Genomic DNA, 23,869 nt, shown 5'->3' with positions numbered 1-23,869 from the left:
AACTTTGCTTTTACATTTATTCCTCGTTGAGCAAGTGAAAACAATTGCAAGGCAATTTTATTTGTATAGCACATTTCAACAACAAGGCAATTCAATGTGCTTTACACAGAACACCAAGTAAAGGAAACACAATTATACAATGACATTAGGATGCATAAAACAAAATAAGTAAAACAAAAAAAAACTGATACAATTACAGTACAGTGCATGTGTGCAGGTGTTTTTCATTCTAACATTTTATAGGTAAGCATGGTGGCAATATCCAAGGTTCAAAGTATAACAGGCATTCATAAACATGTCCAGTTTTGAATGTATACTGTATTTGTTAAAACACTTTTACTTTTAGGCTACATGTACTACAGACTTGCACATACTGTATTCTCAATACATCTAATTATATAAACGACAAGTTACTTCCGCGCGCCGCTGACGCTATAGCCACAGCTCTGTAATCGAGTAAACAGAACGCCGCCATAGCACATGTCGCGAAAACAGTAGCCACGGCCGACTTTCACAATTTACGGGTGGCGTAGGGCACCTATCATTGCTCACTTCACTGTTTCCACGTCGCAACATTATTTATTACACTCACGACATTTCAGACAAAACGGAAGGTGAATCACTTTCGTACCGTTTACTGTGCACACCACCGACACCGAACGGCGACGGCTTGAGCCGAACAGAGCCGAAACAACACGAGCGGCCGCCATTGAACTCTGCCCATCTCCTCCACAACAACACAACACACACGCAGCTTCTTCGCTTCAACCCCCCCCCCCTTCTTACGTACCTCCTTTGTTCCACCCAGGCCGTTACTTTCACTTCACTCATGTCTCCATCACAATATGTCCGTCCTTCACGTGCCATGCACACCCCAAACACACAAACACACGGCGACGGCCACAGTACAGCACCATAGCACGCTGGAAAATCTGGTAAACAAACCAGCCTAGGTTCATGACACCAAAGGACTCGCCAGTGATGTCATCATTATGCAACCCGGAAGTACAAATACCAAGGATACGTCAGTGATGTCAGTCGGGTTGCCACGTTCATGCCAGGTTTTCAAAAACAAGCGACAGAAACAAGCAAACCGTGCATGAAAAAAAAAAAACAGCCGAAGGGGTCCGCCATGTTCCAGGGGGGTCCCCGGGGGTCCCAACACTCACAGGGGTAAAAATAAATATTAACATTTTTCCCCCAAATTATTATTATTTTTTTTCCTTTTGGACAGTTTTACTCCGGCGATTTCGGTACCCCAATATACACGCGCCCACGCTGGGCCCCGTGCGCGGCCCGAAACTCTAGTGTTTTATATACTTCAAATTTGTTACAACCATCATATTTTAAGCTACAGTTTTATATATATTTATATAATGTTGTATTCCTTTTCCTACTTCCACGTGTACAATTTGCTATCATTTTTGGCTACCTTGTACTTTTGGTAAAAGCGAGTAGCAGATCTTTGGTCTTTGTAAATACTTTCATTGTTACAGTGTTAAACTACTTGTAATGGCTAGAGTGGCTGTAATGTAAAATCATTAGATAGATAGTTGCTGCCGTTTGAAATGTGCCCCAATTTCACTAGGCACACAGATCAATTGAATGGATATGGACATGTCTATTAGACAGTGGTCTACTAGTTGAGCATCTCACACCATTGATTTGATTGCTAACTATTGTACATGTGAAATGGTTTCAGTAAACTGTTGCATAATGTTCACTATATTCGTGTTTGCAATTATCACAGATATTGTGTTAATGTATTGACACTTTATGCACAGTAGCCTACAGTATGACAGATATGTCTGCCTTGACTTGGTAGTCATTCTGAAAAGAATAATTCATTACTTTAACATTTTTACTGGGATAATATCCCATGCTCTGGAGGGGCACTCCTCAGAGCGGACACCAAGCCCCCAGAACCCAGTGCTTGCATTGAAGCGAAATGGACATGCTGGCCATTCGTAGGTACTGCAGCTTAAAACGGATGGGGCCACTGCAAATGTACGAGCAAAAACGGTTTCGACCAATGGGCTTGACTCACGAGCTTGCGCACAAGCTTGCGCACAGGGACGCGCACCTCTGTGACGTAAAACGCGTCACTTCTGTGACGCAGAACGGATCACAGTGGCCCCAAATAGGCTACGCCCATCACACTTTACAACCCGGAAGAAGGGGTGAATTCGCTTCATGCGCTGTGTGAGCAACTCAATGCAAGTGGACGGGAGGCGATATCCGGTGCCCTCTCTATTATTTTTTAACTCTATGGCGGACACAGGCGGCTATCACTGGCCAGTGCTTGTAGATACGCATTTCGGCTTAAAACGGCGATAACGCCCAACCGGTGGGTCATACCAGGACGGGGGACAGCTTGTTGGATCCGGCTGGTGAGGCCCATCCAACGGTGCCCAGCCTGAATCTGTTGCTCCCCGGCCGGCCTGGGCGCAAAAAACGTCTTCCGCGGAGGTCGTGGGACCGCCCTGTTTTCAGACTGTTACCACAGTCATAATTGACATTTATGTCATTTGTTCTTGTTAACTAATACACAAACACACAGACTTGGGCATGGCGATCCAGACTATATCTATCTATCTATCTATCTATCTATCTATCTATCTATCTATCTATCTACTGTATCTATCCATCCATCCATATATCAATTAATCATAGCCAGTGTCCTGGGTGAGGGTTTGATTAAATGACCAAGAGGGTGATAAGTTGGCAGCTGGCCAATGAAGTCAGTGCAAGCTAAAGTGCCACGCACACACTCAACTGTTACTGTGAGCGACCTCACTGCGGAAGCTACTCACGCTCACCATGTCAGACATGGACTAAAATCGGCCACCAAATGGTTTGCAGCGGATGGTGTGGTAGAATTTACGGCTGAGGAGACACTGGGGTTTGTCCGGCCCAGGTGCAAAGGAACCAAAACAGAGCAGCAAACAATTACCTATGATGGCTTACACAATGGATGAGCATCAACAGCGCCAAGGGGCCAGCAATACCTGCCATGCCCTCAGCTCTCTTTCTCGTGTGTCTGTGTATTATATGTGTATCCTACTATAATTCTAGTAACCTCTGTCCGTCCGTCTGTAGTGGTGAGTGAGTGAGTGAGTAGGTGAAGCTACCCGGTTCTCCTCAGTGGCTGGACCAATTGCTCTGATTTTGCACACAGCCATTGACCATTACCATCTGAACTTAACTGTGAAGCCCGTTTTTCAATTTCATCAAATCTCAGCTTCTTATTAGCGTTTATGTGTCAAACAATGTCGCCATGGTTACGGGCCTGCCCAGCTATGGGACGAACTGCCTCCCGGGTTGCCAGATCATGTGCGCATATCCCCCCACGGATGCGCTGCGCCGACCGGGTATGGTCTAGTTATACATAATTTATATATACTAGTCCATACCCGGTCGACGCATCCATGGGGGGATATGCGCACATGATCTGGCAACCTGGGAGCCATTCATCCCATAGCTGGGCAGCCGTAACCATGGCGACATTCTTTTACATAAAAATGCGAATAAACAGCTGACAGTTGGGGAAATCGAAAAACGGGCTTCGCAGTTCCGTGCACATGGTAATGGTCAATGGCTGTGTGCAATTTCAGATCAATAGCTCCAGCCACAGAGGAGAACCGGGCAGAACAATTTTACTCTCACCACATTTTGGTCTCACCGGCAGAGGTTTGTGGAATTATAGGAGGATATATACAGGGGTGCACATAACTTTTTAGGTCTGGTACGCAGAAGAGCACCTGGACATGTGACTTGGTGCGCATGGCGCCCGTCCCGTTTTGTCAACGGGGGGGGGGGGGGGGGGGGGAGGAAAAAAAGGACGCTCTGCTTCTGAATTCCGCCGATTTTCGCCGTTTTTTTTTCACGCTGTTAGATAAAGCCCCCAAGGTTGGTGCCCTGTGCTGCTGCGCTGATTTTATCCGCCAGATTGGGACGTTCACGGCATATTTTGCACCATTACGGTGCGTTCATCATCGGTGACGAGTGCCTCTAACAGCCGCTGCTGGCTGCGTGCACGCAGCGAGGCAATGCGAGGCGATGCGAGGCGACGCGAGTCATATCTCTACCCCTCCGCCTAATGGCTGTACATGGGGCCGACGGGTGCTTTAGAGTGATTGTGTGAGTGTGGCTTCAGGAAGTAAATTCCTAGCCTCGATCTCCAGGCTTTTATTTTTTTTTAAATAAAAGCTTGGAAATTCCTGTCCCAGCTGTTGGTGCGCAAAAGCGCCTCGCGTCGCCTGATGTGGTGCGCATTTTTTATTTTGGGTGCACATGCGCACCTGCGCACCAGTTATGTGCACCCCTGGATATATATATAGGATAGGATATATATATATACACGCACACACACACACATACATATATTTATCTCCATATATAATTTGTTTCCTACCATATATCTGTACTGTATTAGTGTGACAGTGTGTCAATTCCCTGTTGGCAAACCTTGTTAATATATTTATATTTCATCAGTCCTTCAAACTGCTCATCAGTTATGTAGACTGTCTGTCTGTCTGTCTGTCTGTCTGTCTGTCTTTCAAGAGCAGGGATGTCCAGTTGTCCACACAAAACACAGTAGTGCAGTCCAGTTTAGATGCCAAGTCAACTATACATCAGCAGAAAAAATAAAGCCGCATTCTTATTTTTGTTACAAAACTGGCATACCATGTTTTTATTATTTGTTTATCTGTAAACTCAGTGTTTCACTTTTTGTCAGTCTATATCCTGCTGTGTGTCTTTCTGTGTACCTGAATTCTGTAACAACTCATTTATACTTTGTCATGAGTCAGTGTCTTGCAACGGATATAGCCGATCTACAAGCTCATAACGCGTGGTGCTGTGACGCACTGTGAGCTTGTAGATCTGCTATTTTCGGTGCGAGGCACGGTGCACAGCCAAGTAAAACTTAGGCTTAAAGTATTCTGTGGGAGAATGGTGAGGCCTGCCCTGCGGCGGCTGTAGAGCGTGTGCGTGGCTCGTGGTCACTGGAGCGAGACGCAGCCTCGATGCTGATGTTAGCCGACAGTCCCCTCGGGCCACAGGAGGGAGTACACTCACACACACACTACAAACTGAGTCACTCATTATGTAATAGCAGTGAATAACACCATTGGGGAGAAAAAAGGGAGAGAAAGGCTGAGATATTCTAGTTCACTCTTATACACCCTCTGCTGGCCTGGCTTCAGTTTACACGTGCACGCACGACGCGCACACACGCACGCACGCACGCACGCACGCACGCACGCACGCACACACACACACACACACACACACACACACACACACACACACACACACACACACACACACACACACACACACACACACACACACACACACACACACACACACACACACACACACACACACACACACACACACACACACACACACACACACACACACACACACACACACACACACACACACACACACACCAAAGCTGATCATGGGTTTCTTCTTTCACCAAGTCCACGCCCCACGCAGACAGTGTCCTCCTAATGAAATTGCTTCCTGTTCAGAGATTTCTTGTAATGAAATAAATAAATCTACACAACAGACCAGTCTTTTCAGGGAGTTGGACTTTCATCCTATCAAAAGGCCCTAAGCTCATGTCCACATGGTAGCCAATGTGCCCTTGAAAGTAGATCTGTTTGCAAATAGAACCTTTCATGAGAATATTATTTTAATGATAATGAACACAGATTATTTACATAGTCTGTGAGTTTTGTGAGTTTTTTGCTTTGAGAATTCTGTTATATATTTAAAACCATAATTGAAATTAAAATCACTGAAAACATTTGACTTTTTTTTGTCCAATAGCAACAATCGTTTGCTCTGACATGCAATCATCATTGTGCAATCACCAGCAAGTAGATTGAGTAGAATGGCTAAATGCTATTATGTAAGCCCTGGTAGCTCACATCAACTAACAGCATCTTGTTGGAAGTGACATTTGAATGAAGACTAAAGAGTCCTCACTAGTACATCACTTTATGTCAGGTCATGTCACTTGGCGTTGCAATATTATATCATAGTGCAGATGACCAAGAGATAACTACTATCTCTACTCAAAATCAGGAGAAACAAGAAAAAAAACTTGTAGTACTGTTGTGTACTACCCACTCTCAATTTGGTGTCCCTATTTTGGGTATGTTATTGTAGGTGAAATTTGCGTGTGACACAGATATACGACGAAGTATAAAATATATAAGCCTTAAATTGGTAGTCAGATTAAACTGATTTAGTTGGATGTAAATAATCATTTTGAAAATGTTCAAATAAATTAATTTTGTAATAAATCAAATTATAAAATACAGATTCCTCCATTATTTGTTTAATTAAAAAAAGAAAGAAAAAACTGCTAAGAAAATAATCGATAGTTGTAACCCTATAACACCTACTACAGTATAAAAGAAAGTGTATAACTTGTTGGTCTAAATAAAGGTCAAAGTTCCACAAGGTATAGTATAATCATATCCAGTATTAACAGTAAATGATGTTTCATTCCCACTATAGGGAACAGTTTGAAATCATACTTATTACTTAAGCACCTCTTCAGTAATATCAGTGGTAATTGATTTGATAACGTTTACACTGAAAGTGTAAAAACTGACCTATAATGGCAAATGTTTACTTTCAGAGTTAATGTAACACTTGACGGGTATTTGAAAGTCTTGTCAGCTTTTCAAATCGAAAATGCATCTTTCTTTGTCTGTGCGTTTCCAAGGAATGGAAGAGATTTCTTGGAATTAAAGTATCAGGTTCTCAATCAAAAGAAATGAGGGGTCGATATGAAAACATCCCTAAACAAAAGGGGCCCGTCGTTTCCTTATAAAATATCACACCTCTGTCCAGATATCGTGACACCGATAAGCAGGACACAATGGCACCGCAGGGGTCTTTATCCTAAAACCCTGATGCCCCAATGAAAGCATGGCTGGCGAAATTTAATCTAGACATGGCGTTGGAATTGGAAAGTGATGGTGATAGGGAGGTGGAATCTGTAGGGTGTGTGTGTGTGTGTGTGTGTGTGTGTGTGTGTGTGTGTGTGTGTGTGTGTGTGTGTGTGTGTGTGTGTGTGTGTGTGTGTGTGTGTGTGTGTGTGTGTGTGTGTGTGTGCGTGTGTGTGTGTGTGTGTGTGTGTAGCAGAGGCACTAATCTGGCCTTGTCCTGAAAGGGGCTTCATCTTAGCGGGGGGGCGGGTCCCAACACGTCCCCCAACCATTCCCCCCTCCCGTTGTCAACATCAATCCCTCTCCCAGCATGCCGTGCACCATGATCTGCTCATCGGCTGCTTCACCTCCACCTCCTCCTGTGCAATTACACCCACCCTCCAATCTATCTTTGAGGGGTGGTCATAGCTAAATGGGTAGAGAGGCCTCCTGGGAAACAGAAGGTGCCTGGTTCAATTCCCAGGCCCCAGCGATGTGTCCATGAGCAAAACACTTAACCTTACTTGCAGTGATATCTATGCTATCACTGCACGTATCCCTACAGGCTGGGGCAGTACCTGTCAACAGGGAGTGTTGGGCGGGAGGAGTAGGACGAAGGCTCTACATCCTCCCGGTGGGATCAGTAGGATACAACAAGAGTGACACTCAAATGTGTGTGGGGAGGAAATAATTGGCATAATAACGACTAAATTGGGGAGAAAAAGGGGTAAAAAGTAAAAAAAAAAAAGAAAGATAATAAATAATAATAATAACTTACTATGCTTTTGAGAGTATCTTTAGGTTTTGGCATTTGTAGGTGCCTCTCTTTTCAAAATGGCGGAGATGTCTTTAGACAGAAAACTCACTGTATAGTACAACAAACATCTGTCAGTGTCCTCTTGTTTTTGCACTGGCATTGTGTGTGTGTGTGTGTGTGTGTGTGTGTGTGTGTGTGTGTGTGTGTGTGTGTGTGTGTGTGTGTGTGTGTGTGTGTGTGTGTGTGTGTGTGTGTGTGTGTGTGTTTCGGGGTTCACGCCATCTGTCTATTTACAGCACCACAAGAGAGATTTCCCTAAATATCTAATCCACCTAAATCCCTTTGAGCATGACGATGGACAGGCTGTGGTGTGGGGTGAACTGGCCACTAGAGGGCCTCAGACTGCTGGCTGACTAATTTTCTGTTTGTTTGCTAGGGTCACAAAGGGGCATGGATGGATTAGGATGAAGTGCACATGGAGGTCTTACCAGGCCAAGACAAATATGTACATACAAAGATAGGAGAAACTACAGTGCATACACTGACTGCATTCACACACATGAACATTCTTTAGATATGAGTACATATAATATATATACCACCTTCCTATGCCCTGTCTGCCTCTCTCTCCCCACTACAACGATATCTGACATCGTTTTTTACAAATCGTTGACGTTTCTGGGCAGAAACCTCTTATCTCCATATTTTTCATAAATGAATGGCCTACTTCGTCACACAAAAGTAGCAGATCTACAAGCTCAAAACACGTTGCGATGTGACTTGCAGATTGACTATATTTGCTATTTTTGAATTTGAATGCTGAAAAGTAACAGTTTTGGACATATGAGGCTTCTACCGACAGCAACGATACATACTGTATGTATACATATGTGTAGGCCTACATACGTGTACATACATACGTATACACAACACACACACACAGTATAAATATACACACAATCACAGAAAGAGCAGTCAGACGAGGGTCCAGTCATGTTTTAACCACATAAACCCAACATACTTTGTTGTACGTCAGTTTGCAGAAATAGACAATCTAAAAATTGCGTTACATTTTGAGCCTGTAGGTCAGCTACTTGCACCGAATGTTCACCTATTTTCGGCGAATGTTCACCTATAACGACATGCCCAGAATAGGGACGGGTCATGCGGTTAACTTTTCCTCCAGGGATAGGTCGTCATCGCACTGATTCATTGAGTCAATCATTTCTCTGTGGCTGCTGCTCTGAGAGATGTTGGGCTTTTATAGGACACTCAGTTTGTATCAGCCTCACTATAGCGGGCCAAGTCACCATCGTACACACAGTACCCATCTCTGGACTAGAATAATGACCTTGTTCTTACTGGAGTTCCAGACAACTGAAAGACTTTCAAACAAACATACCTCAGAAAACATAATTTCGACCTTAACCACTTAAACCCTCTATACTTAGTAAACCTGACCTAAGTTGGCTCTGTATTAACTGCATTAACTCACTGGACAATCAGAAGAGCAGTCAAGTCTACCCGTTTCATTGTTTTATATAACCCTGCTATAACCCTAAAATGTACATATGTTATCCCTACAGACAGCATACTTCAATCTCACAAAGCATACAGTAGGCACACACCATTACACAACAACCTTAATCCACTGGATTTAAACCCACCACCCACCATGCTCTCTAGTACACACACACACACACACACACACACACACACACACACACACACACACACACACACACACACACACACACACACACACACACACACACACACACACACACACACACACACACACACACACACACACACACACACACACACACACACACACTTCTTGCCTGTGCTATGTCCTATCACACATGCAAACCTACTATACAATGTCACATCCAACACATTGACTTCCACCATTAATAATTGCTGTGAGATGGTTTCTTCCTGGCATGGGGAAAATTCCCCATGCCAGTGTCACATTTTCGTTCTATCTGGATTGACGCCATGAAACAAACACGTGCACATACACGCGCACATGCACACTCACACAATTTGGCAGTGTGAACCTTAAGCTAAAGAGGGCACAGCATTATAATCACCTCCTGCACCATTTGATCCCAACATAGATTCAGTGCCCACAGTGTAGACAATTAAAATGATGTCCTCGAATCAGTGCAAACTGCAAACGCTGTGTGAACATTTTCAACCAGACCGTATGCAAAACTAAAAGCCGTCAGGCTCTATCCGGTTTAGGTTAATGGAAATATATCTATCTAGGACACCTGTGGTCCGTGGACCACTGGTGGGCCATGGGCAGTTCGGCACCCAAATAATTGTCAAAACAATATGATTTTAATGATAATATAACACCAATATATATATATATATATATATATATATATATATATATATATATATATATATATATATATATATATATATATAGATTGTGTCATGGTATTTTTTCTCTGTTAGTTCAATTGATGCAAGCCCGAACACAATCAATTGATTGATCATTAAAATCATGATCTGAAAATGCATGCAGCCCACCCATCTGACCACTTAACCACGGCAGCTAGAAGTGGTCAGATGGGTGGGCCACGAAAATCTTTGGAGATCTTCAAGTGGGCCCTGATCCAGATAAGGTTGAGAACCACTGATCTACTGTAGGACGTGAGCTAACGATCCCTTGTATTACTAAGCTATTGTAGGGTGAATAATTGTGTGGAAAACTAGATTGGCTGTTATACGGTAAAAGGGGGGTTGGGATCTACAAGCTTACAATGCAGCACGTTGAGATTTGGTGTAGAGGGGAAAAAAGAGTGGGTCTAGTATGGAGACCTGAGGAACCTGGGTCAGCGAAGTATCTAGGTCAGGATTTAAGTGGTTAAGTCTGAATGTTTAGGGTACACAAGATGAGACAAGGCTATGGTCACACACAAACACACATTATACTGCGCAAAGGAACACACTACATCATTATGCTCTCTTTGGAGGACAGCAGAAGAGGACCCTCAGGACGAAACATTATCAGGTCAGGACCACACACACACACACACACACAGAAATAACTCATCATTCTATTTATAGCCCCGCAAAAGCTGAATGAACCAGAGCAGAAAGTGAGCACACACACACACATGAATACACACATGTATGCGCATGTAAACATCAAAGTACACAAAGGCAAAGTCTATTGCACAATCTCACATATGGTCCATCACCCCTCTGGGGTTGTGAGTAGTGTGTGTGTGTGTGTGTGTGTGTGTGTGTGTGTGTGTGTGTGTGTGTGTGTGTGTGTGTGTGTGTGTGTGTGTGTGTGTGTGTGTGTGTGTGTGTGTGTGTGTGTGTGTGTGTGTGTGTGTGTGTGTGTGTGTGTGTGTGCGTGTTATCAGGTCACAGATGGTGCACCATCATTTAAATATCCATCACCTTGGCTGCCGGCTGCAGCTCACTGATGATGATGTGAGATCTGCAGGAACAAAGACATCAGCACCAACGGACCAGCAGCATGAACCATGTCTTTATTTAGTAGAAACAAGCATCAGGAAGGAGCATTATTCGTAGTAGTATTAGTATTATCGGAGTTGTTGCCGTCGTAGTAGTAGCACTAATAATGATGTTAATAATAATAATATAGTAGTAAATTAATATATTTAGTTTCCTAAAGTAACAAAATATAGGACATTGACCACTTAAAACCCTCTAGGCCTAGTAAACTGGACCTGAGTTGTCTCTCTACGTGGACCGTTTTTTTCCCTGTCTAAACCAAATCCTAGTCTAAAAGTCTAAAAAAAAGATCCAATCTAGATTTACTATTTTTGGCTAATGTTGCTCCCAGAATATGGATGCTGGGGTTCAAGTTCAACTCATTACACTTTTCTTTCATTATTGATCCCTTTGAATATAGATTTGTGTAAAATGTATTTTACACAAGTGGTTTGGCAGTAATACAGTATTGCGGGGGGGAAACAAAGCAGCGATGGCAGACGGGAAAAACACAAACTGTTCCATGGAGTTGAAACAATGGCTGGAGAGGCCTGATGGGCTGCAGTGGGGCTCGTTTTTCACCGGAATGCCACATTCCTCACTCATTTCATCATCAGCCATGATTTCAGCATATTGTTTGGTGCAGTATGTCCACATGCATGAATTCAATGGCGAGCAATGAAAAGCAGCTGCAAAAACACATCGTGTGTGTGTGTGTGTGTGTGTGTGTGTGTGTGTGTGTGTGTGTGTGTGTGTGTGTGTGTGTGTGTGTGTGTGTGTGTGTGTGTGTGTGTGTTGATGTATATATGTCAGGAGCTATTTCCTCCCCTTCTATTGGTGGACGTCAAAATGGATAGTGAACATAACTGAAGTTACATACATTACATAATTCAGATTCCATTAGAGACGACGGCGGGAGGGGGGGGATGCGGTGTCACTGATGAAAGCACGCACACACACACACACACACACACACACACACACACACACACACACACACACACACAATCTATCTTAATGGCCAGCTACAGTAAAGGGCTCCAAAGACTATGTTTAGCCATTGACGGTTTCGACCCACCCTTTCACTGTAAGAATATCCATCTTAACGAGCCGCTGAATTATGACGCAATCCTCCCTTTTAGACTAGAGTGTTACTTATTAATTTGTCTACAATACAGTTGCCCATTCCCCAGAGTTTTCTTGAAAGAAATGAACATCACGATCCCCCAGGCCACTGTGTTTCTTTCAGGACATTAGCAAATTATTTAAGAATACTGCACTGGAAATCGACTGGAGCTTGTGTTTAAAGACCAACGAAAATTATGTTCGTCTTATACATAACCTTATAAGACGAACAAATTCCGTGGTACACTTGAATGCTTGACTTCCCTCATCTCTTACTTTCTTTTAAGTTCTCTTTTAAGTTCTCTCACTTGTGTTCAGCGTTTAAAGAAGTCAAGTCAATTTGATACATAAAGCACTTTTAATAACAACCAGAGTTGACCAAAGTGGCTTTAACAGAAGGTTAAAACATGAGAGTTAAAGCTGCATAAAATACAACCAATATAACATTTTGCAAAGATCAGAATATAAAAAGGAGCATGCATGACGTGACAAGGTTTAAAAAGGTTCAAAGGCCAGGGAAAAAGGTATGTTTTGTGTCTTGATCTAAAAGTGTAGTTTTGGGACAGCAAGAGAAAGAGAAACATCACCCATTTGCTTCTACCAGGTTCACGGGACCATAGAAGCATCTGGTCAGAGAATCTGCAGTACATGACTACAGTACAGTAGAGGTGTTGAGGGGGCACAGTAACTCAGACATTTAGGGTGGTGCTAGTCCATCTAAAAATAAACTTTTAATAAAGAAGAGCTGCGTAGTTCAACATATCACACTATTGAAGGGAGTTTCACAGTGGGCACAGTTGTTTTCTATTTTCATCATCTTTGCAGTAGTTCGGCACCTCAGCTTGGTTTGGATGTGCATGCCTTTCTCTGTTCTGATCTGACAAGTTCTCTCACTTTCTCTGCTCTCTCTTGTCTGAGTCCCTCCTTCCCAGAGATGCTGTCCCAATTAAATGTGTCACACCACACTCTCTTCTCTTTATTGCAGTCCTCTACACAAACTCTCCTCTTTATTGCTGTCTTCTCTAGGCTCTCTCCTCTTAACTGCAGTCCTCTACATGCTCTCTCCTCTTCATCAAAGTCCAGTCTACATCAGTCTTCTACACTTTGTTCCAATGTCAATCTCTCTATTTTTACTCCTTTAATTCTGCATCTCTCTTCAACTCCATTTCTTTCTTTCTTTCTTTCTTTCTTTCTTTCCTTCCTTCTCCAAACTCCCCTGTGACCCTATCCCACCCGCCTCCCTTCCATCCACTCCTCTCTTCCTTTCCTCTCTCTTCCCCCTTCCCCCTCCCATCTCTTCTGTTGTGAACTGATAACGTTTACGTCCAATGGCTGACGTGGATTACAAGTCAGGATGTAAGAATAGCTAGCAATGTCTTTGTGTCGCACTTGATATGTCTCTGCTACAGTATATGGGCCTTTGTGTGCACTTCCACAGCTTGCACTCAGTGACAAACATGATCAAGTTCTGTGTTTTTATTTGTAGGGTATAAATAATACTGTATTTGTTCCAATTCTTAGTAGATAGATACTTCATAGAACCTCCACTCCAGGAGGGATATTATAATCTGTGATGCCATAACAATATGTAACGTATAACAGTCAGCCTATATACTTCATTAACGGGACCCCCCCTCCCAAGGCTCTGTACTAGGTCCATTCCTTTTCCCCCTGTTTGCCGACAAGAACTGATACAAGCTCACATTCATAATGCATTGCAACGCATTTTGAGCTTGTAAATCAGCCAATTTTCACTGAATGTTCTCCTATTATGACATGCCTAGAATAGGGAGGCGTTTTAAGGTATTACTATATCTAATATATCTATTGTGTGTAAAGTTCACATACTAATTACATTTCCTTGGCCTTAATGCCTACCTTCCCCATCTAACTTTAACCCTTACATCAACCTTGACATTTGTGTCATGTGGGTTTTTCACACCAAAAGACATGCATATTACGTAGCCTCATGTGGCCCATAGGTCAGGAGCCTATCTCCTGTTTCCTTATGGGCAGCTTGATGTACAAGTTTACCCCTGGATATAACACTAGTATATTGCAGGGACCTACCCCCAATCCAACCCTTGATGCAGGTAAGCACTGGGTACCATTTCTACAGTCTTTCGTGCGACTCAGCTGGGGACTGAACCCCCAATTCATCCCAGTCTCAAACTCTAACCAGATGGCCACTGTCATGCATGTATGACAAAAAGACATGCATGATAGGGACAATTTAAAAGATATATATACTTTGTCATATGATGGTGTTGCACAACAAAAATCTACAAGCTCACAGAGTGTTGTATCCTGATGCATTGTGAGCTTGTAGATTAGCAATTTTAATAAACAAGTCCCTTTTAAAAGTGAGGACCAGGTTGTCCTCACAGTCACAATAGGACCATGCTTCTTAAATATAGAACTCCAACTATTCCTCACTAACAACAATGAAACGCTTGTACAAATGTACAAACACAGAGGCTCATCTATCCAAACTCCACTCTTGTTGTCTTTCTCTACTCTTTCTGTCCTTTTTGTAAGAGCTACTCCCAGACTCAGCTGGCTGAGTATAAGCTCTCTGTTTTAAGGGATATGAGCGCTGCGCGCACACGCACGCACGCACGCACACACGCACACACACACACACACACACACACACACACACACACACACACACACACACACACACACACACACACACACACACACACACACACACACACACACACACACACACACACACACACACACACACACACACACACACACACACACACACACACACACACACACACAGCCCATTAGTGAACACGAGTAGACAGAACAGGGAGACGATATGAAGGGGGAAGACATGCAAGGAGAGGCCCTGAGGTCTTGTAACAAGGATGCTGTATAGTTGACTAACCTGTAAAATCTTTAGTGTTCATTTAACTCTGAGAGTGTACCAATGGAATGTGTACACTCTCAAAGTTGAATTACAATGTAATTACAATTATAATTGCGATGTAATTGCAATCTCTACTCATTCAGACACTCATCAATTAATAAAACACACGCAAAGACTGCTTTCTTCAACTGAATTTCACTTCAAGATCATTCTTTTTAAAACTCCATTCATGGAACCGTTCTGAACATCCTTGCTCATTTTCAGCATAATGATGATCACTGTTTCACACGCTGATCATTTATTCATCACACTGCCTTTGAGGAATACATGTCTGTTTTGGTTTCCTACAGTAGAGTGCTTTGGGTGAATGTGGACCCTCTGGAAGGAAAGAAAAGTCAGACATGAACTAAAAAAAAGCAATACTACGATGAAAGTAATCTGAACTCGCTCTCATAAACATTAGTTCCAGAAAATGCATTTGGCTGTCAGAAGTGTAGCCCAGAGCAGGATATCCTGAAGTTGCGCACGTGCATGCGCACACACACACGCACACGCGCACGCACACACACACACACACACACACACACACACACACAGCGGCCAAAACACAATGTACCTTTCACACTTGGGAACCGAGTACACGGTTTCTCCATTATATTTGGCAGAATGCGCTGTTTCGGTCCAGTCCGCTCCCATCTTCCCTCAGTCAAAGCATGCTCTATCTCTCACAACACCATTCTGTCTGTAGTATGTAGTACCCCAACTCTCTACAAGCACTACACACTAGTGCTGTTTCACTCTCATTGTCTGTCCCCTTTCTCTCATACAGGAAAAGACAAGTCTCCCTTCTCTTGTATACACAGTAGAATCATCAGTGTAAATGTAACTTGGACGTGTACAAATGGAGTGTGTCCAAATGGACCTGTATGGGTCCAATTGTACACACTGATTTACAAATGGAGAAATTAACACTGGGTATTTTAAGTTGTGCGCACTATGCAAAGACCACCGGCTCTTCTCATAGTACACACACACACACACACACACACACACACACACACACACACACACACACACACACAAACACCAAGAATATACTGTCTCACTTGAGCAGATTGGCTAAAAATATACAGCCTCTGAGAGTGATGCCCTCTTCCACACAGAGACAAGCCCAAAATACTCCGCTCTTGATTCCAGATCATTTCTCCAAAGCATGCAGCCGTCCCACCCCTAGAGCGCACAACTAAGTTAACTGAAAACACAACTTCGGTCACACCCACATGTGAACACACATATTTTGACATTCATACTGCATGGCCTAATGGTCTGTGTGACAGAAACAGAAACAGAGAGAGAGAGAGAGAGAGAGAGACAGACAGACAGACAGACAGACAGACAGACAGACAGACAGACAGACAGACAGACAGACAGACAGACAGACAGACAGACAGACAGACAGACAGACAGACAGACAGACAGAGATGAAGTGTTTTGGTTGGGAAGTCTGAAGTCTGACACTACTGTACCATGATTCTCCCTTTTCTCCCCTGGTGTGTCATTCAGGTGTGTGTTTCTGTGTGCGTGTGCGTGTGTGCGTGCGTGCGTGCGTGCGTGTGTGTGTGTATGTGTGTCCTCACCTGGGCCATGATGTTCAGCAGGACTCCGACTGGCTCCCACTCCGTGACATGACTTTTATATTGCTGGGGTGAGGATTCACTACACGCTCACTCACACACACACACACACACACACACACACACACACACTCCTGGATATCACCAGGGTGCCACAAAGCCACGCGCTGGAATACACATCGCCCTCCTTAGTTTCCTCCTGAACACCTCCACCACCTCTTCCCCCGCCCAGCTCCTTCTCGCTCCTCCTGTGACACCGCTGTCACTGATGTCCTGTGATAGGCTTCGTTCTTGATATAGAGGATACCTATTCGCCCCCCCCCTTCTCTCTCTCTCTGTGTCTCTTTAACAGACCACAAACAGGCTGTAATCCCGTGCCTCTTCTGACAAAGGAGAGAGAGCGTAGCCCCTGTTCTCCACGTTCCTGCTCCTTCCCTGCTTCACTCTCTGGCTCACTGTAAGCTGGGCTCACAAACCATTCTGTCCCTCCTCCTCCTCTCGCTTGCGGCTCCCTCCCTTTTTCCCTCTCTATCTCTGGGACGCTACCATTCCTCGCCCCTCTTCCCCTCCCCCTTCTCCCTCCCTCCCTCTCCCTCTTGCTGTACACAGTATTAAGGGGTAAGCGACAGACCATGTGACCTTAGCGGTGTAGTAGGATTCCCTAGCAGCTGTCGTGCTCATTCCTTCATAGCACCAGCCTATAGGATCAGTGGATCTCCATTCACAACAGCCACTGATAAACTGGGAATCTTTGTTGCCAGCGCTGGTGGTGTAGATTGGGTCCCAACACTTGAAAAGTGGTGTGAGGATTGGCCCGTTTCTTTTCTCCTTTTCTTTTTTCCCCCTTATTGATTGAACACAGGGATGTGGATTTAGGGATTTGGATTAAAGCTGTGTGATTAATGTGGACAGGAAATCAAAAGAATAGAAAAAAACAATATTTTGGGAAGACGGTGGGAAAACTGTTATTAAATGTTGACACACATGGACACGCACGCACGCACGCACACACACACACACACACACACACACACACACACACACACACACACACACACACACACACACACACACACACACACACACACACACACACACACACACACACACACACACACACACACACACACACACACACACACACACACACACACACACACACACACACACACGGTCATTCTATCATTGAGGAATCAGGAAAAGGACATCCTGTGCTTCCCCTGAGCTGTATAGCTGGAAACTCCCACCCCAGAACAACAGGAATGGGCAGGCCAGGCAGGCACAGTGGCCAAATGTTCCCTACATCACAAACCACTTAGATTCATCACATTTGCACAAATAGTAAACTGTAAAATTCTGACTGTTAATTTAGCTGTACACTTTCCATAGTTACATTAACAATAAAGATGTTACTGTACAATTCTGCACACAGCTTTGAGCATTAATTCTGATTAATTGTAGCCTGCATCTGGACTCACTGATGCATTTTTGACAAATGTCAAAGTTTTGAAAAGATAAACATCTGTTGATTAATTTGAACATTGCTACATTTGTTTTAAGTATGTGAGCTAAGGTGCGTAAAATGTTGTGTCTTACCTTTGAGCAAATATGATGGGTAAATGGTGCCCTCTGGTGTAGAACACTGTACACATACACTGTACAAATATTCAACAAAATTAATGGAACATTTAACCATACATCTTTGACATTTGACACAAGGTCTGCTTATACTGTATATCATACGCACAATCATTGTAATCGCTTTAAATATTAAAAGATTAAAGGAGAAGTAACCAAAGATGAAACAAAAATGGAGTTGGAGCTGAAGAGGGTATGCAGGAATTCACATTTCTTTTTAAAGAAATCAATTCTGGCACCCTCTTTTTTTTTTTTGCTAGGGGGACCCTAAGTCTCCTACCTGATGGTAGCAGCTGGAATGATGGGTGAAGGAGGTGGGTAGGGTCATTATAGACCTGAATTGCCTCTTTTTTGTTTTTTTGTAATGCATAACCGTAATATAATGCATTTTGCTCAGGTTCTGTTTTGTGTCTACTGCACAGGAAGACTGTAGTGTGTGTGTGCGCGCGTGCGTGCATGTGTGTTGATAGAAGAGAAGAGACCTGTGTCAAGGTTATGTTGACTCTATGTCAACTCTCTAGCTGTGCAGAGCAGAACAGCTGTGCTTTGTGTTCTTGTGTTTGTGTAAATCACTGTCGATAAAACTGTCGACAAGTCCGTTGGATATGGTCCAATGATGTGGTCACGAGTGTGATATAAAGGGTGTGTGTGGGAAGGGCAATGTTGTGTTTGTCTGCTTTTGCAAGTTGTGAGATCAACCCCAGTGTGACTCTTGGGCACTGGATCCCAAGATAAAGACCCTGAAATAAGGATCAATGATCTGTTCCTGACTGATGCTTTAATGCAGTGATTCTCAACCCTTTCCATGTAAGGACCCCCACATTAATATGCATCTGAAAAGATTTTGTGCCAGGGATCCCCATACAAGATTTGTGTTTCAGAAATATTCAAAAGTAGGCTATTCCAAAATGTTCAAGATTTCAAGATTTGTTCAAGAAGTGTTTAAACTGATTTTGATGCTATAACTAATTTTGCTGGACCCCACTTTGAGAACCACTGCTTTAACACTCATTCAGTGGTGGTCTTCTTCTATTAGACAAGGTGGAATGAAGCCTAATTTCTCCTTAAAATAATAAATGCTTTCCCAACCAAACCTCTTGGTGGTTTAAGCACCAAGAGTTTTGGTTTGGTTGGCTCACTAAAAATGAGCGACTGCTTCTGATCCACGCTCCGGAGCAGAAGGGGGCGGTATTCTGCCATAATGCTGAAGGCCAACCGCCGTAAAACAACAACAAAAAGAAGAAGTTAAGGACCCAAGATGTCAATCGCCAACGAGGTAAAAACGTCAAATCATGGAGCTGAACGCAATCGATACCAATTTGATACGTCAATCACATCACTTGATGGTGCGATGCGATGGACGGTATCGATTTACAGAGACATGCTTCCGGACTACAAAAGTCCCCCAAGTGCTCTTAAATAGGAGCGTCTTCGTCGCGCACTCTCTAAGGGTGCGTTCGGAAATTACGCACCGGAGCACACTCGCCTATTAGTTTGTATTGGCCAGTGCGCTCAGTGCTGTATTTTCGAACGCGCCCAATATAACCTGTTTTGTGATGTGCTATCTTTAGTAGCGTAGCGCATTGGTTCTCAAAGTGGGGTACGGGGACCCCCAGGGGTACTTGAGGCGGTTCCAGGGGGTCCCCAGCTAAATGATGGATCATAGGAACCAAATGGACCCTTATGGTTCTGTAACTCTGAGAGTGTACACATGGAACCAAATGGACCCGATTTGTACACTTTCAAGTTAAATTAACATTGATTTTATAATAAAAATTCGGGTCCCAGAGGTATAAATGCCATTAAATGGGGGTCCGTAGCCTAATACATGTCAAACTTGGGGTCCTTGACATTAAAATGCTTGAGAATCACTGCTAGAAAGCCGTATAAACCTTCTCTTATTGGGGTCCCTGGCTTATCTTTTCAAATGAGGGTCCGCGGGCTATTAAGTGTCAATTTGGGGGTCCCTGGCATGAAAAAGTTTGAGAAGCACTTGTTGTCAAACAATTAAACGGTTCATATTAGCATCTCTCTGTCTACTACTCTAGCCTGATCAAGTAACGTCGAGAAGTGGAGACTCCGGGGAGTGAAACTGTCATCATCATCATTACGGTGAGCTGTAAAGCCTGATGTCACTCGCCTAAAATAGCAGATTTACAAGCTTATGGTGCGTTTTGTCTTTTTAGTTGACTAGGCTTCAACATGCAACTGGACTGATAAACCAATTTGATTTGAATTTGAACTGTATATGGCATGCTGCAATCTGGAACTTATTTTATGGAATTAAATGTTGTTTTAACCAATCAGTTTGATAATAGTAGGCCTATAGCTCTATATGTCCTTAGCGTTAGAAGGAGTTCTTGTATATCTGCTATTTTTGTGTATACCTTTTGCTTACCATGTGTGCTGGCGGGATACTATGATAACACTGTAACCTTGAGAGTTATTTGTTCTGCATAGTGCAGGCTAGTTGTATTATATAGGTGTATAGGCTACTACGCATTTACTGTTGTTCATTATTGAAGGTGCTTCTGTAATGTTATTTCTTCCCCTGCTGGAGCAGTGGAGCCAGTTGCACCACCTCACACTAAGTTCAAACGTAGCCTAGTTATAGCTTAAATGGCTTTTAAAAAGCCATTTAGTGTGAGGTGGTGCAACTGGCTCCAGATACAGAGTACTTTTCTTACTCTGTATCTGTAACTAACTGCTGTGCTGCCTCTTGGTGACTGATTTTACCCCACACAGGGTCAATAAAGGTCTATCTAGAATAACACTACACACATTACAATAACACACTGTTAATGTTTGAAATGTCTTGCAGACCCCCAATTTTACTCTTCAGAGACGGCACTGCACTATACCTGGTTTACACCGTCTTGAGGATCCTTACCGGTTAGGACCAAGAGGACCCAACAGGTTGAAGTGGAGCTCTGGACCTGTCAGTGGTGGTGGACACATGGCCGGGTCTCAAGATCTCATTATCTAATAATAATTGCATCAATTGCCACTGCCAGGCCACACTGGACTCAAACTGTGGACATCAGCTTAACCATGTCCAACATGGAGCTGCTGAGAACACTGGTCACTGAGTGTTTGTCAGTGGCTGCAGAGGAAATCTTTAGGATCATTGAGAGAACTATTGTGGAGCATGTGGAGGAAGTTTCCCATTCTAAATGGGTGGTGGACAGTCACCATGGTAGACTGTTGGATGCAGAAGAGTTCCCAAGATCAGGTTTGTGAATCAATTGGCCGCTCACTTTACAATAGGTTTTTACAAACCATCTTTTTAGTCAGTATAGAAATGAATGTCACCACTGTTTTGCTTAGAGACATACGTCATTAGCATTTTAGGCAGTTAGTTTAACCACTTTTATAGAGTTAAAAAAACATTTGGAGGCTGGAACACTACATGTAGCTGCAAAACTGCATTAACATTGGCCACCAGTATCTTAAATAGAAAATCATAACATTTAGTGCTCTCTGGATGGCCTGAAAGTAGTTCCTAATCAGTAGAGCAGTTTCCTCAAAACCTTAGCTATCCCTGTCAGCTAACATGTCATTTTTAAATCAATCTCTTCCACACAAGAATTGCAAATCAGTCTGTAATTTTGTCTCCACCTTTCCTTTAGTGTTCACTGTCACAGAAGTGAAGGACTCATCTGAGCACCAGCAGCCTGCTGCTAAATGGAACCCCAGTCTGCAGCATGGACAGACCCAAAGTGCTGGATCAGAGCAAAATGATGACCATCAAACCCTGTGTGCGAGAATTCCAGACTCATCCCTGAGTGAAAACAGCAAGAGTGATCAAGAGATATTGACAGATACTGAATCATCATCCTACCAGTGCCAGTTCTGCGACAGATATTTCTTTCACCAGTCTGACCTCATCGTTCACACCAGGATACACATGAGTGAGAATCTAGTTGTTCACATGAGAAAACACACAGGGGAGAAATCACGTCAGTGCAGAGATAGTGACCGGTGGTTCTGTGAAAAAGCTGCCCTTGACCATCCCATGGAGCCCTTACAACCCTTGCCACTTAAAAGCAACACGGAACAAGACCCAGCATCCAGTGGGGGTGAGAGAATTTCTCAAGGCCTTGAAAGTGATTTCAAGACGTGTCCACTTACTATTCCTCCCTATGACAAAAGTACATTTAACCAAGAATCTCTACAGCCCTTATGCCTTTACCAACTCCAAACCGCTGGCGATATAGATAACCTCAACACCTCAACTGTCCTTACAGCCAATCAAATCAAAACTGAACCGGCTGATCAAATCAAAACTGAACCTGTTGGCTTCTGTGTTGTATCAGATCCCACCACTGATAATCAATGCATTGTATCAGATCCCACCACTGATAATCAATGCATTGTATCAGATCCCACCACTGATTATCAATGCATTGTATCAGATCCCACCACTGATAACCAATGTATTGTTCCAAAGAACCCAGACTCTTCTGTGAGTCCAGGTCAACGAGGTGAAGGCGAGGAAGAGATGAGGAGTAGACAACTGTTGTCTGACTTGAAACATCTCCACATGAAAGGAATCTTGCCAAATAGAGGGCTGGGGAGCCGGACATTTGAAGTCTGCAATGCACAGAAATCCTACAAGTGTCCTCACTGTAGCAAATGCTTTTCCTTGACTAAGACGTTGATCAGACATATAAAAATCCACACCGTGGACAAATCATATCGATGCCAGTTTTGTGGACGGAACTTCTGTCAGAAGTCTGACCTCGTTACTCATACAAGGACACATACAGGAGAGAGGCCGTATCAGTGCCAAGAATGTCAAAAAACATTTGCCCAGAAGGGCAATCTTGTAGTACATATGAGAAAACATACACGTGAAAAACCATACCAGTGCCAAGAGTGTGGTAGTAGCTTCAGTTACAAGCCATCTCTACATTGTCATATGCAGAGCCATAGATAAATGTTTTGCCAAAGCATCTTCTAATGGAAGCCATGTTGTCATGTGTAGTTATGGGTGATATGCTCCCAAAGCTCACAATGCGTTGTGAGCTTGTAGATCTGCCATTTTCTGTGTGTGGTACTGGCACGCAACTAAGTATGCTTCACAGCCACATACTGGAAATCTTATGTAAAAAAAAATGAACAATTACAAAACAGCGATTTATTTAAAAATGTTCAGTTTACAATTTAGTCTTTTTCTTACTGGTTTTTATTTTTGGAAGCTGAAATGTGAATTAACTCTCTCAGTGCCAATGAAATAAAAAAATATGTTCATACTGTGCCAGCAATTATTATTTATTTTTAAGTAAAAAAAAGTGCTCAGGAGCCGAGATACAGCCTTTTTCAGTCATAAGTTAAACAAGAAGTGAATGGAGCAGCAAATCTTCGGATCATGATATCCTGAACTTTT

General features: G+C 43.3%; 2 protein-coding genes across 3 annotated transcripts in view; one reads left to right on the top strand and one right to left on the bottom strand.

Annotated features, from left to right (window-relative positions):
- LOC311060504 (rho GTPase-activating protein 23-like) overlaps positions 1-17,260 on the bottom strand; it is a 63,493-nt gene extending 46,233 nt beyond the window's left edge. The window contains exon 1 of one of the 2 annotated variants that reach the window (XM_084078703.1): positions 16,846-17,260. In XM_084078703.1, the coding sequence (XP_083934829.1) occupies positions 16,846-16,854 (9 nt within the window). In that variant the 5' untranslated portion in view covers positions 16,855-17,260. Of the gene's footprint in view, positions 1-15,824; positions 15,944-16,845 lie in introns of those variants that run through there. The other variant, XM_084078704.1, reaches the window with a different exon arrangement.
- A 3,267-nt stretch (positions 17,261-20,527) lies between these two features.
- LOC311059759 (uncharacterized protein) lies at positions 20,528-23,419 on the top strand (the record flags this gene model as incomplete). The annotated part of the gene is made up of 3 exons (XM_084077804.1): positions 20,528-20,592; positions 21,302-21,712; positions 22,110-23,419. Exons 2-3 carry the CDS (start codon positions 21,532-21,534, stop codon positions 23,417-23,419), a joined length of 1,491 nt encoding a protein of 496 aa, XP_083933930.1. The 5' UTR covers positions 20,528-20,592; positions 21,302-21,531.
- Positions 23,420-23,869: the final 450 nt, after the last annotated feature.

This window comes from Gymnoscopelus microlampas (genome assembly GCF_963454915.1).
Source record: "Gymnoscopelus microlampas genome assembly, chromosome: 14".
NCBI classification, from domain to species: Eukaryota; Metazoa; Chordata; class Actinopteri; order Myctophiformes; family Myctophidae; genus Gymnoscopelus; species Gymnoscopelus microlampas.
The sequence above is the reverse complement of the archived record's forward strand: the minus strand, read 5'-3'. Positions and strand labels throughout refer to the sequence as shown.